Source organism: Haliotis asinina, chromosome 9 (genome assembly GCF_037392515.1).
Source record: "Haliotis asinina isolate JCU_RB_2024 chromosome 9, JCU_Hal_asi_v2, whole genome shotgun sequence".
In the NCBI taxonomy this organism is placed as follows: domain Eukaryota; kingdom Metazoa; phylum Mollusca; class Gastropoda; order Lepetellida; family Haliotidae; genus Haliotis; species Haliotis asinina.
Window position 1 is genome coordinate 58,782,890 of NC_090288.1, and position 11,889 is coordinate 58,794,778.

Here is an 11,889-nt window from a genome sequence, read left to right on the forward strand (position 1 = left end):
TGTCTTTTGTAATTCTTCCTATACTTTTTAGGTGAAGGAAGCAGCCATGGCCAATCTCCAGGAGGACTATTGGAATGATCAAGTTTTTGACTAGGCTCAACAGCTGACTGGACTGCTAGAAGATCAAGATTTTGACTATGTGTAATTAATAAACAGTAAGAATAAACAATAAAAAAGTGCTTGGACCTGAATAAAGAACACACACACACACACACACACACACACACACACACACACACACACACACACATATACATACATACATACATACATACATACATACATACATACATACATACATACATACATACATACATACATATTTGTTATTTGTTATTTGTTTAAAATGATTTGTTTATGTGTAATAAACATCAAGTTTTGTTTGCTATAACTTCTTTTCCAATTTTTACACCTTGGTATCAAACAATACAAATGTTATGAGTATTAAAATATAATAAAATATTGAATGGCCATTTTTACTTTTTTGTGTGGCTATTTTGACTTTTTAGTATGGCCATTTTGACTAAGAGTTGGTGGCCATTTTGACTTTTCTGTAGCCATTTTGCCTTCGAAGTTTTGTGGCCATTCTGTCGTGTGGCCATTTTGACCAGGATCCGAGAAGTCCTTCCCCATCCGGTTTTACAAAAACCTCGGAGGCGTGTTTTTTCCCATACCGAAGGTATGCTGCCCAAACCAAGACATAAGGTATTGATAGACAGTGTTATCAAAGTGTAAAATTAAAATTCATTTGTCAATGCCATTTCTTATGAAACAAGGAATCGGAATTCGGTGTAACCAGAGTTGTTTGTATAGAGTCTTTCACAACCACGTACTTTCACAAGAGAAAATTCGGATAGGCTGAATGAAAAGTAGGTCATTATCTGAATAGGTTAATGAGACTCATGGTTCCTTATGAACTTTTCACTGAAGGTTAACTACTTTTCATCTTTTTTTAATGTATATCCTTCGGATGTGGACGTCAATACCATTAACCAAGTATAGTTATTGATGGTACATACAAATATTGATCACTTAGAAACAAACCTTATAGATAACGACTTCTTATATTTCGAGAGTGCGACGTTACGATACAGGTGCTTTTACTGTTATGAAGCAGGAATGTAGCATAACGAATGAGTGAGTTTAGATTAACACCGCTTTTAGCAATTATTCAGCAATATCACGGCGGGGGGCACCAGATATGGGCTGGACATCATTAAGGGGAACCGAACCCAAGCCTTCTTGCGTGACAATCAAATTAAGGCTTTAAAGGCTACCCCACCGCCCCGTAACAAATACACATCGACAGGATAAAAAACCCTCATAATTAACATATCTGGCTAGGCAGTCAGCTGATAAAGTCAGTGAGCTGGCAGAATATTGTCTTGAAAGTCTATGGGAATTTTCACTTATGATAACTTACTTGTGGCCAGCTACTATACATACACCATTTGAGGAAATATGTTCTGCTACAATAACACATATTGTTCCACAAATGTTAATTGTTCATCAGTTTTACAGATGAACAAACGGAGAACTCTGTGTTTTGTAATTATGCTCTCCTTCTTTGAGGTTATGCGTTGTTTCACATGTAAAATATATTTTGATAAATATGTTTGTGCTACTTGCTTGTTTAGTACTGTTTGCTGTCAGTACGGACTGAAGTTAAACTTAAGAATTACTCATAACATTGTGACAGGCAAAATATTGCAATGAATGCTCCCTAAAGGGTGACGTAATTGTTGCTCTTGTCTGAAGCATTTTGAAAGGAATAGTACTTATGATTTCAAATTTTAACAGCTTTCGCTCAGTATAAAGCACACACCACCACACTATGCATGTCGCCTTCTTCAGCATTCACATTAATCAATACAAATGGGAAAAAAAACACTCACGTGATAAGTCACATGACACAAAAGTCTAAAGATGGCGTCGTATGCAGTGTGAGTATTTATTAGTGAAACAAAATAATACTTTATCAAACACGAACAGTTTGTGAGCTGTCTTTTCAACGGTCTATTGAACTGCAACATCCACGTGAACTAATAGGTTTACCGAACACGTCTGTTTACGTGGGAAGCAAAATTTATTAGTATTTTTTTACCGTTACATTTCCATCTGGAAGTACTTTGTACAACGCCCCTTGTAGAAGACTAGATGATGTTTAGTAGATATATGTGAAATACATTATTAGTATTTTCTTGTCATGTTTCATTTTGACACAGGAAAGATAAAGGATGTTAATGTACAAACTTATTCTGTTAGTTGGATAAGCCAAGACAATGAGATGTTGTCATTGGTGTGATGAGATCTTTAGAGGGGAACAAGACGCACACACCTATCGATAAAGAGATTCTGCCAAACTCATATAGGTTTTTGTTGTTCACAAAAGCATAGAGGCTAGTGGTGAACATAAGTATTATCCACAATGAAAAAAATGCAGACATTATCCCTTCAAGGATAATAGAAAAAAATGTGAATATTATGTGAAATTTGATGTGACATCTGTGTTAAAGACCAGAGTTGTCAAGCCAAAGACCCAGGTTCAATTCCCCACATGAGTACAATGTGTTAGGTCCATTTCTGGTGTCCCTGCCCTGGTATTGCTGGATTGTTGCTAAAGAAAATGGTCTGGATTAGTATACCTACATTTATAAACACTTTGAAAAATTATGCCATGCAAGATAACAGTGATAAATCAATGAATGTGTAACTAGTTGATCCTTTAATCGAAGCTGTAGGCATGTTACATGCCACTTAATATATTTACGAGTGGACCTGTGAAGGTCCCAGGGTAGAATCATCCTGGATATCTTCAGGGTATACGTTCCGATAAGTCTCCACTATACCCTGGATGCATCTACGGCTCTGCCAGATAAATTTGTTACCTCCCTTGACCAAGTCTTTGAATGTCATTTAGAAGTGAAAATACATAAGAATGAAGATTTTTATGGATATCAACTTCTTTATGAGAGAACACAACGTTTCGGAGTTAATGCTTACTCCTGCATCAGGTGATTGGGAAAGGGATACAGAGGTGTATTTATATGTACAGGTAAAACAATAACAAAGTAACAAGTGGAATGAGTTAACGAAAGCTAGTATAAACAAGCACTGATAGGAAGCCGATAGTTAAGATAACAATGATGGAAGCCAATGGTAATGCATTACAGTTGATTGTATATGTTTACATAACACAGATACGGGGTAAGGACGATGTACATGATTGGGGATAAGGATGGAAGCCAATGGTGATACATTATGCATGATAGGATGATGTACATAACACACGATAGGGGGTGAGCATGTTTACATGAGGGTTGATGATGTACAAACACAAGTAGGTAAGGATGTACTCGGGTAGATTGGCTATACATGAATTACATAGATAGAATGTACACAGGTAGATGAGATTAATTTATCAATAAGTCCCAGGCACTTGGTAGGTACACTCCTTGGTCGCGGTTGATGGCTGGTTTCTGTCTCCGGATCTCGATGGCCTCTTGCAGTTTCCTTTGGCGCCAGTTGTTGTTGTTGATAGATAGTATCCTAGTGTCCTCCCATCGAATTGAGTGTTCAGGGTTCTTGAGAATGTGTTCAGAGATGGCCGATTTCTGGTCGAGTTTCCTGACTGAGGTCTGATGTTCCTTCATTCTGGTGTTGATTGGTCTCAGCGTTTCTCCAATGTATAGGTCGCCACAGTTGCAAGGGATCTGGTAGATGCATCCTCTCGGGTTAGGGTGTTCACAGCTGGGTCCTTTACCGTTGACCTACCTAAAAGCCAACGGTAAAGGACCATTGGCTTCCATCCTTATCCCCAATCATGTACATCGTCCTTACCCCGTATCTGTGTTATGTAAACATATCCAATCAACTGTAATGCATTACCATTGGCTTCCATCATTGTTATCTTAACTATCGGCTTCCTATCAGTGCTTGTTTATACTAGCCTTCGTTAACTCATTCCACTTGTTACTTTGTTATTGTTTTACCTGTACATATAAATACACCTCTGTATCCCTTTCCCAATCACCTGATGAAGGATTAAGCATTAACTCCGAAACGTTGTGTTCTCTCATAAAGAAGTTGATATCCATAAAAATCTTCATTCTCCCTTGACCAGTCAGGTGTCTACATTGGGAAGCTGAGCGAACCAATCACAACTCACTTTCATTTTTTGAATTAGCTAACCAATTGTACTTGGCAACAGAAACCATGCAGAGGTTCTCTGGAAGAGGAATAAGGCGTTCTTGCATATGTTGTTTGAAAGTTTCGGACCTGTCAATTTGTTTGTATGATTTCCCTAAAATCTTAGACGCACTCCGAGCAAACCTTCGCAGTTGCGACCGCTACCGTTGTTGACACTGGCAAGCTCGGTTATAACGGCGGCCTAGCTGATTGGCTACTGTGAGAAGGCGGAGCCAGGAAAGGGAGGTAATAAATTTATCGGGCAGAGCCGTAGATGCGTCCAGGGTGTAGTGGAGACTTATCGGAACGTATACCCTGGAGATATCGAGGATGGGGTAGAATAGGCCTACAGCAACCCATGTTTGCCATGAAAGGTGACTGTGCTTGTTGTAAGAGGTGACAAACGGGATCGGGTGGTCAGGCTCGCTGATTTGGTTGGAACATGTCATTGGTTCCCAGATGTGCACATCGATGCTCATGTAGTTGGATTGTCTGGTCCAGACTTGATTATTTACAGACCACCGCCATATAGCTGGAATATTGCTGAGTGCAGCGTAAAACTAAACTCACTCACTCACTCATTCACGAGTGAAACGTTATTAAGATCCAGTTGTAGATTGAATGATTACACCAGACATAAGAAATATCAAATGTGAACCACTAGCTGTTACACATCCTAGACACTCTCAGAGACAGACGCGAACTCTGTTTAGTATTTTGCATATATCCCAGTTTAATTACAACTTGTAATAGAGTCTTAACTGAAGAATAAGTGACTGAACACAAATACACAAGTGTGGGTTTTATGTGATAAATTATGGATGATAAGAAGGCTGTAATGAGTTTTATATGCATTTTGCCTCTTTCGAGTGAATTAGTTAAACCTCATTGCTACAAAAATGCTATGCACAAGTAATTGCTGCATGTTGAAGTACTTAACTCAATGACTACACACATGTATTTACACATTTATACATAGAGAATCTCACCCAGGTGTTTACTGATATCAAATATATCAGTATCAAATATATCTCCTAAGAGATATAGTCTGATCTCACACAAGCGATATCGCCTTTGGAAGACAGTTTTGGATGATTTAAGTATTTGAAGGTATAATCCGATCAAATATGAAAATTCAACGGTATGCACTTTGTCTTCAGTGAGGTATTCCCTTGCTGGTCTAAAACCATTTTTTGGGTGGCTGACTCGAATGGGCATCCCGTGATCACTCAGACTTATGTCTTTGCCTATGTGCATTACATTACAGCTTACTGGTATACTGAGCTTGTGTACGGATGAAGATGGGGATTAGAACTGGTTTCAGCAGCTATGCTTGTTGTTAGAGGCAATAGTGAGATTGGGTAATCAGGCTTGAGGCTTGTGACACAATTACATAGATCAGTGCTCATGTTGTTGATCAGTGGGTTGTGTGGTCAAAACTCAATTACTTATAGAGTGGCACCAGTTAGCCTGAAGTTTGCTGAGTGCAGTGTAAGATTTACCTCAAGACAAGTTATGCAGTGGCATAATTCACTAAAATTCAGTTTGCTGGAATAAGGTCATTTGGATTTTTCTTTTACTGAATGTGATTCATTTTGGCCTAGAATATTCCATTTCGAGAAAGTATATGAAAATGTGTACAAACAATGCCTAATGAATAATTGTCAATGCCGAGCATCGTATTCACTTGAAATTGAATGTATACGTAAGTAATGTTGTTTTTTTTTCATTTTATTTTCAGATGTGTAGGAGCACAGTGATATCTATGTATCATATTTAGTTGCGTTGCTTTACATGTGTATAGATGACGATCATGAATAATAACAGCTTCAACGTCCCGGGAATTCCACCCGACCTGCGGCGTGAAGAAACTGTTATGCAAATAGCAGATTCTCTGGACTATTTAGACAAGGTAGCAAATGACATCTTTAGCAGGATTAACAGTCGTGTAGCAGACAACAAAGCAAGATTGCTAAAGGTAAATGACCGAGTGAACTTGGCACATGCCAGAGTTGAGAAACTGAAAGGCAGCAATAAGGCCACTAAGGTGTTTGCATGTGCTAAGTACCCAGCAGGGGACCGAATTGAGGACTATAAATCAGTATTTGAAGGCACGCCTGGTCTGAAGGATCCCAAACGCAGCCACTACAGATTACAAGGAAAACATCAAGTTGTGGATGATCGGGTTATCCGAGAGAAGCTACAGTACTACAATGTTCACTTGGACTTGAAGCGGAAAAAGAAAAGTGGAGAAGATAAGGAAGAAGGACTTGGTGGATTGCCAAGAGTCCTGCCCTCCATCAGTTCTCTTCTTCTCTTTAATACCTCAGAAAATCCGTAAGTTGTTGTGATCTTCCAGCATTTGTTTGCACAAGAGATGGAGGAATGGAAATTGTTGATTATTAGGTCATTTGATCTTGGTGAGATTTTTCATGTGAATTTCCTTATGTTCAGTTGTGAAAATCAGTATCTAGTATATATCTCATTTAAAACAAGCATACAGGATATATTAAGAAATATGTCTTAGGAAAACAAATTGTATTCACATTCTGAAAAATTCTCAAAGTAAAATTTACACTTCCTGATGATAATCATTCTCTTCCCACCGAGGTTATTTTTGTTATATCTTCCTGCGTAACCTGTGTTATACTACAGCCTTTTTAGGGTGCGAGTGTTCTGTATCCATGATTGCCTGCTATCAGATTTAGTTGTGCAATCAGCAACATTTTTCCAAAAGTGATCATTTGAAAAGTCTCAGTAATTTCCATATGCTTTGGGAAAACTAGAACCTTCTTTTCAGTTAAACAAGAAATATCTATCCTTTGCACGTTGATCATGGCAATCACCATATGGGTTGCCAGGTAACAAGTGATCAGATTGGAAAGAAAAAAGGGGGATAATTTGTGTTGTGATTTTGGCTGCTGGGGGATTTTACGAGAAGCAAGAAATATGGACGTATCGGAACAGAGGTTACATAGACAGATATAACTAGAGTAACCTCAGGGAAGAGAATGGATGACAGTAGATATGGGTTAGTCACAGATTAAGCATCATGGATGTCAGAAAACATAGTAGCACTAGCATATGTTCATCAGAGCAGTGAAGGTCCAAAATGGCACAAATGAAATATTTTGGGTGTGTCCTGGTAGCATGACTAAAATGCTAAAATAATACACATGATTCTGTGATTCTTTGTCAGTTTTAGAGTATAGCTTTCTGGAAGTCAGTCCTACATATGACACAACACTCATTTCTGACAATTTGCTGTTTAACAGACGATGTTTGATAAATGAAACTTGACTGTATTTCTAACCCTGTACTTCAATTATCGATTGTACACATCCTGATTTTTCTTAGTTTTTTGTGTCTCAATTTACTGTAAGTGCCTTTCATTGGCTACATCTCCGAAACAATACAGTCAGAATCAGTCAAATTTGTTTTTTATTGTTGTCACATATGTAAGCTCCTCCAAAAAGATATGAGGTTTTAAGATCTGTATGAGTTGTCTCAATGTGGTCCTTTAACTTTAGAAAAGGACCCTATGTAATTAGGGACCTTGTCCCATCTTGTTCAGACTCTTGGCAGAATACTTCATGCTAGTTCTTTAACAAAGCAAAATCATTCAATATGTGATCCTGCTTTTGAAGGTACAAGAAATATGTGATGCTAGACCCTCTTGGTGTGGTGACCAAAACACGGGCAGCCATTGAGGAAGAGGAGGCAGGACTAGCAGAAGCTCCCAGTACTATCGTACAGCGTGAGGAGCTGCAGAGACAGGCTGCTGAAAACTTCTTCTATATCCCAGATATCGGCACTGTCCCAGAAATAGCTGTACCAGATTTCCTACCAAATCTCCTGGGTATGGTTCCACTGATTACGATGTATTGTTGTTGCTTGACTTGACACAAAATGTTCCCTACAAAGATGAATTACCCTTCATTTAGGGCTTCCCTTTGCTCAATGGACTAATTTGATATCAAACAGTCATTGACCATGATTAATTTGATATAGAACGATCATTGACCATGATTGCTTCGAATTATGCCTTAGGGCTTTCAATTTATTAGTGATCTCTTGCATCATAAGGACGAAGATAGTGACAGATTTATGAGAGATTACTCATTCATGCAGTTAAAAATGAAATGAAATAACGTGTACTTGTATGGTACAGTGTAAACTTATGCATCACTGCCTTTAGACTAGTGATACACTTTTATAAGTGCTATGTAAAATCAGATGTATCTCTGTATAGACTGGTATACTTCGATGTACATGTATAAGCTTTGTATTACCAGATAACTTGGTCTATCCTTCATGACCTAAATCTCCCCCTTGCTCTACCTGCATATGTTACTTATAATGTATGGACCATGTTGTACATAAGGCTGATGGCTCACAGCGCTGTAACAAAATAAAGAACATAACATGTTTTATGTTTTAGGTGTTGCTGATGATCTCTCATTCAGTGCTGACCAGGGTCCATCAATTGCTCCGTCTGTTCTGGGCTCAAACATTCCTGAACTGCCCTCTGTGGACCTACCTGAGGCCGTACCACCTGGACCAGCTGCCCTGGGGAATGAAGCCCCGCCTCCACCCCCTGCACCACCAGGGCCACCCCCCCCAGGACCACCACCGCCAGGACCTCCGCCATCAGCACCACCTCCGCCACCCCCACCACCCCCACCAAGTGATGGTGGTGGTGCTCCTCCTCCTCCCCCACCACCCCCACCTCCACCCCCTCCAAGCTCTGACCTTAGTTCTGCTCCACCTGAAGTGGCTGCCCCTTCTGATGGACGAGCAAGTCTGCTGGATTCCATACGCAAAGCTGGAGGTGCAGGGAAGGCTAAACTAAAGAATGTAAAAGACAAAAAAAAGGAGTCCAAGAAGAAGAAACAAGAGGAGAAGTCGACAGGAGGCGGCGGGGGAGGAGGAGGAGGTGGTGACCTCATGTCAGACCTGTTTGCCAAACTGACCATGCGACGTAAAGGCATCTCAGGAACAGGAAAGGCAGCTGGAGGTGGTGGGGGAGAGAAGGCGGAGTCTTCTTCTAATGGAGGAGGGGGAGGAGTGATGGACAAGATCTCCTCAATGATTCCTCCCCCACCCAAACCTGGAGACGGTGCAGCAGAAGCTGAAGATGACTGGGAGTAGGCCGTCTTCATTGTCAGTCACTCTTACTGAGTCATACTGTAATGCAATCTGTTTATTATATACAAACAGTAATTCTTATCCCGACTTAATCTTCAGAATACCATTATATGAGTCTAATCAAAGAAAGTTTTAGTGGTAAAGTGTAAAATTTGTCCTGACTGATTAGAAAGAATCTGTGAAGGTTAAGTTCAATAATTTTTTGACAAATGTATTATTTTACTATCATGCAAAAAAATAACATAACTATCTAGATTAAGGATGAGCATTTCAGATTATGTTGACAATCAAGCCTACAATGTTGTTATTTCAGTGCCGCCCAAATGAAACTGATATGTAAATTTCATTTAGAAATGTCGTAACAATGGTTCACCTGAGACTAATGTGCAGTCTGTCAAAATGATGTACTTTTGTAATCTGTGTAATGAATACTCAATGCTCAAACACTGAAAGTGAAAAGTGTTAATTGTTAATTGTTACAGACTATGAAATTTTATCTTTTATGTCAGATTGTTAGTTTGATGTTGTAAACATGAGGTTGCTATGTAATAGTATGACTTCATCACTGTATGTAAGAGCTTTAAAATATTTCAGAATTGTTATGACCTAAACTAGTCGTATTTTTCTGTGAAAATTATCAAATATACCCATCAAAAGTTTACACTCACTACAGTAAATGTCGCCACTTAATTCAGTCAGCTTTTCTAGATTTTGCAAAATATTCCATACTGTTTAAAAGTATTGTTTACACATGAACCAATATGTTGTAAAACAAATTGGTAACGTTCTAACGTTTTATTGTCATGAGTTTAGTAAGTGATGAAACTCTGTGAAAATTGGAGAATTCTATACAAACACTCTACACCAACACACAGCCATTCACATGCAAGATATCTGCACATACTTTTCATCAAAGTCATGCATGATCCTTGTGCAATTCATTCATCTTCAGTGTAACCATATATACATGACATATAGTGAGTGGTTTAAATGTGTGTAACCTTTTGATGGGTAGTATGTATTGTTACTTTATGCAAAACTGAACTTACAAATTTTCCCTCTTTGAGATTTGTTTGAATTGTTTAGCCTGTACAAAGGGATGTATAGAGAATTCCACTTCATTGTCATCTGGCATGGCACATGTTAACACAAGGTGATAAAACACATAACACACACTGAGGTTTGTGGAGGAGTTTTAAACTCTCTCGATGAAGGTTGATATATTGGATGTCAAAAGACACAGTGGTGAAATTCTATTGGCATTCCAAGTAGTTCCAACTTTCTCATATCTTAAGTGGTAGAGACTTGAGTAAAGTCATTGACACTATAGTAATTGATAACGTCACAAATGTATGAAAAGCAATATCTCGTAATCTTGCAGTAAGTAATGCTATATCAAATCCAAGCCATGTAGGACAGCTGAAGTTTTTCAATGAGCCAACTGGCTTAAAAGATCATTACTACAAATTGTTTCTTTATACATTTTAAGATAACATCTTTGTGCTGCTACACAAAGTTAAGCAACAACTTAGATACATCTTTATTGAGATGAAAACATGTTGCAATTTGTATATTATTGAAAGACAGTCTATTATGAGTTGCCCATTTCACTATGATGGTGATGATGATGATGATGATGATGATGATGATGATGATGATGATGATGGAACTGTTGATGCATGTCAATTGTCAGTGGAAGCATGACAGTTGTCGATGACCTAGTGGTAATATACATGTATTATTGATAAGATATTCACTGTTGCCAGTGACCTGATGGTAATATATTATTGATAAGCTAAAATATTCACTGTTACCATTGATGCTGTGCTATGACTTGTATTGTTGGGCATAATAAATGAAAACATACTATCTACCATCACTTCATGTGTTGTCCACCTGCTATGTTATGCTGACAAGCATGATATAAATTCAGTACTGTTAAAAATACCAAAATAAGATCCAAAGTCTGTTATTGCTTGTTGGAGACTGGTGGACATGAGACACTCTTTTAGGTACGTCTGCTACACGGTACTCATGTAATCAAATGTGCCCATTCCCTGTTAGGGAGTTGGTTTCATGGTAAGCTTGTCACCATTTTGTTTCAGGGAGGTAGGGGGTTATTATTGATAATCAATTTTGTACATACCAGGACATTTATAAGAACAAGGCTTAAAAATTGTGGGAAGTGTGTGTGTTTTTTTGTACATTATATGCGTGTCATTCACATTAAAATAAGAATCCATAATCATCATCATCACACCCTAAGCCATAAGTTACGAACAGTCCCTCATTTAGAAGACAGTGCCATACAGCGAGAGTATTTCTGAGTGTACCTCACCACATTATCTTAATGTTGATTTTATACAGTAATGTATAGCTTCACACACATGCATACCTACCCTTGTGCTGCACGATGGAACATGGAAGTAAGACTGGGGCAGCAGGACCTTTAGTCCACAACATTTAGCCAGAGCAGGTGTTTCAGTAGGGCCATTTATGGAGGTCATCTGCTTTGTTTGTCCTTCTCAAAGGGTATGAACATACTCCGAAACA

The 11,889-nt window shown here is 38.6% G+C and overlaps 1 protein-coding gene across 1 annotated transcript; it reads left to right on the forward strand.

Annotated features, from left to right (window-relative positions):
* The first annotated feature begins 1,898 nt into the window (after nt 1–1,898).
* On the forward strand, nt 1,899–11,215 carry LOC137296308 (WASH complex subunit 1-like). Its single transcript, XM_067828079.1, has 4 exons — nt 1,899–1,943; nt 5,930–6,525; nt 7,836–8,047; nt 8,630–11,215. The coding sequence occupies exons 2-4, from the start codon at nt 5,993–5,995 to the stop codon at nt 9,337–9,339; spliced, it is 1,455 nt and encodes a 484-aa protein (XP_067684180.1). The 5' UTR covers nt 1,899–1,943; nt 5,930–5,992; the 3' UTR covers nt 9,340–11,215.
* The last annotated feature ends 674 nt before the right edge of the window (nt 11,216–11,889 follow it).

Coding starts and splice junctions, on each gene's coding strand:
- LOC137296308 (XM_067828079.1), top strand. CDS start 5,993: ATGACGATCATGAATAATAACAGCTTCAACGTCCCGGGAATTCCACCC. Junction 6,526..7,835: donor TTTAATACCTCAGAAAATCC/GTAAGTTGTTGT, acceptor CTGCTTTTGAAG/GTACAAGAAATATGTGATGC. Junction 8,048..8,629: donor TTTCCTACCAAATCTCCTGG/GTATGGTTCCAC, acceptor TTTATGTTTTAG/GTGTTGCTGATGATCTCTCA.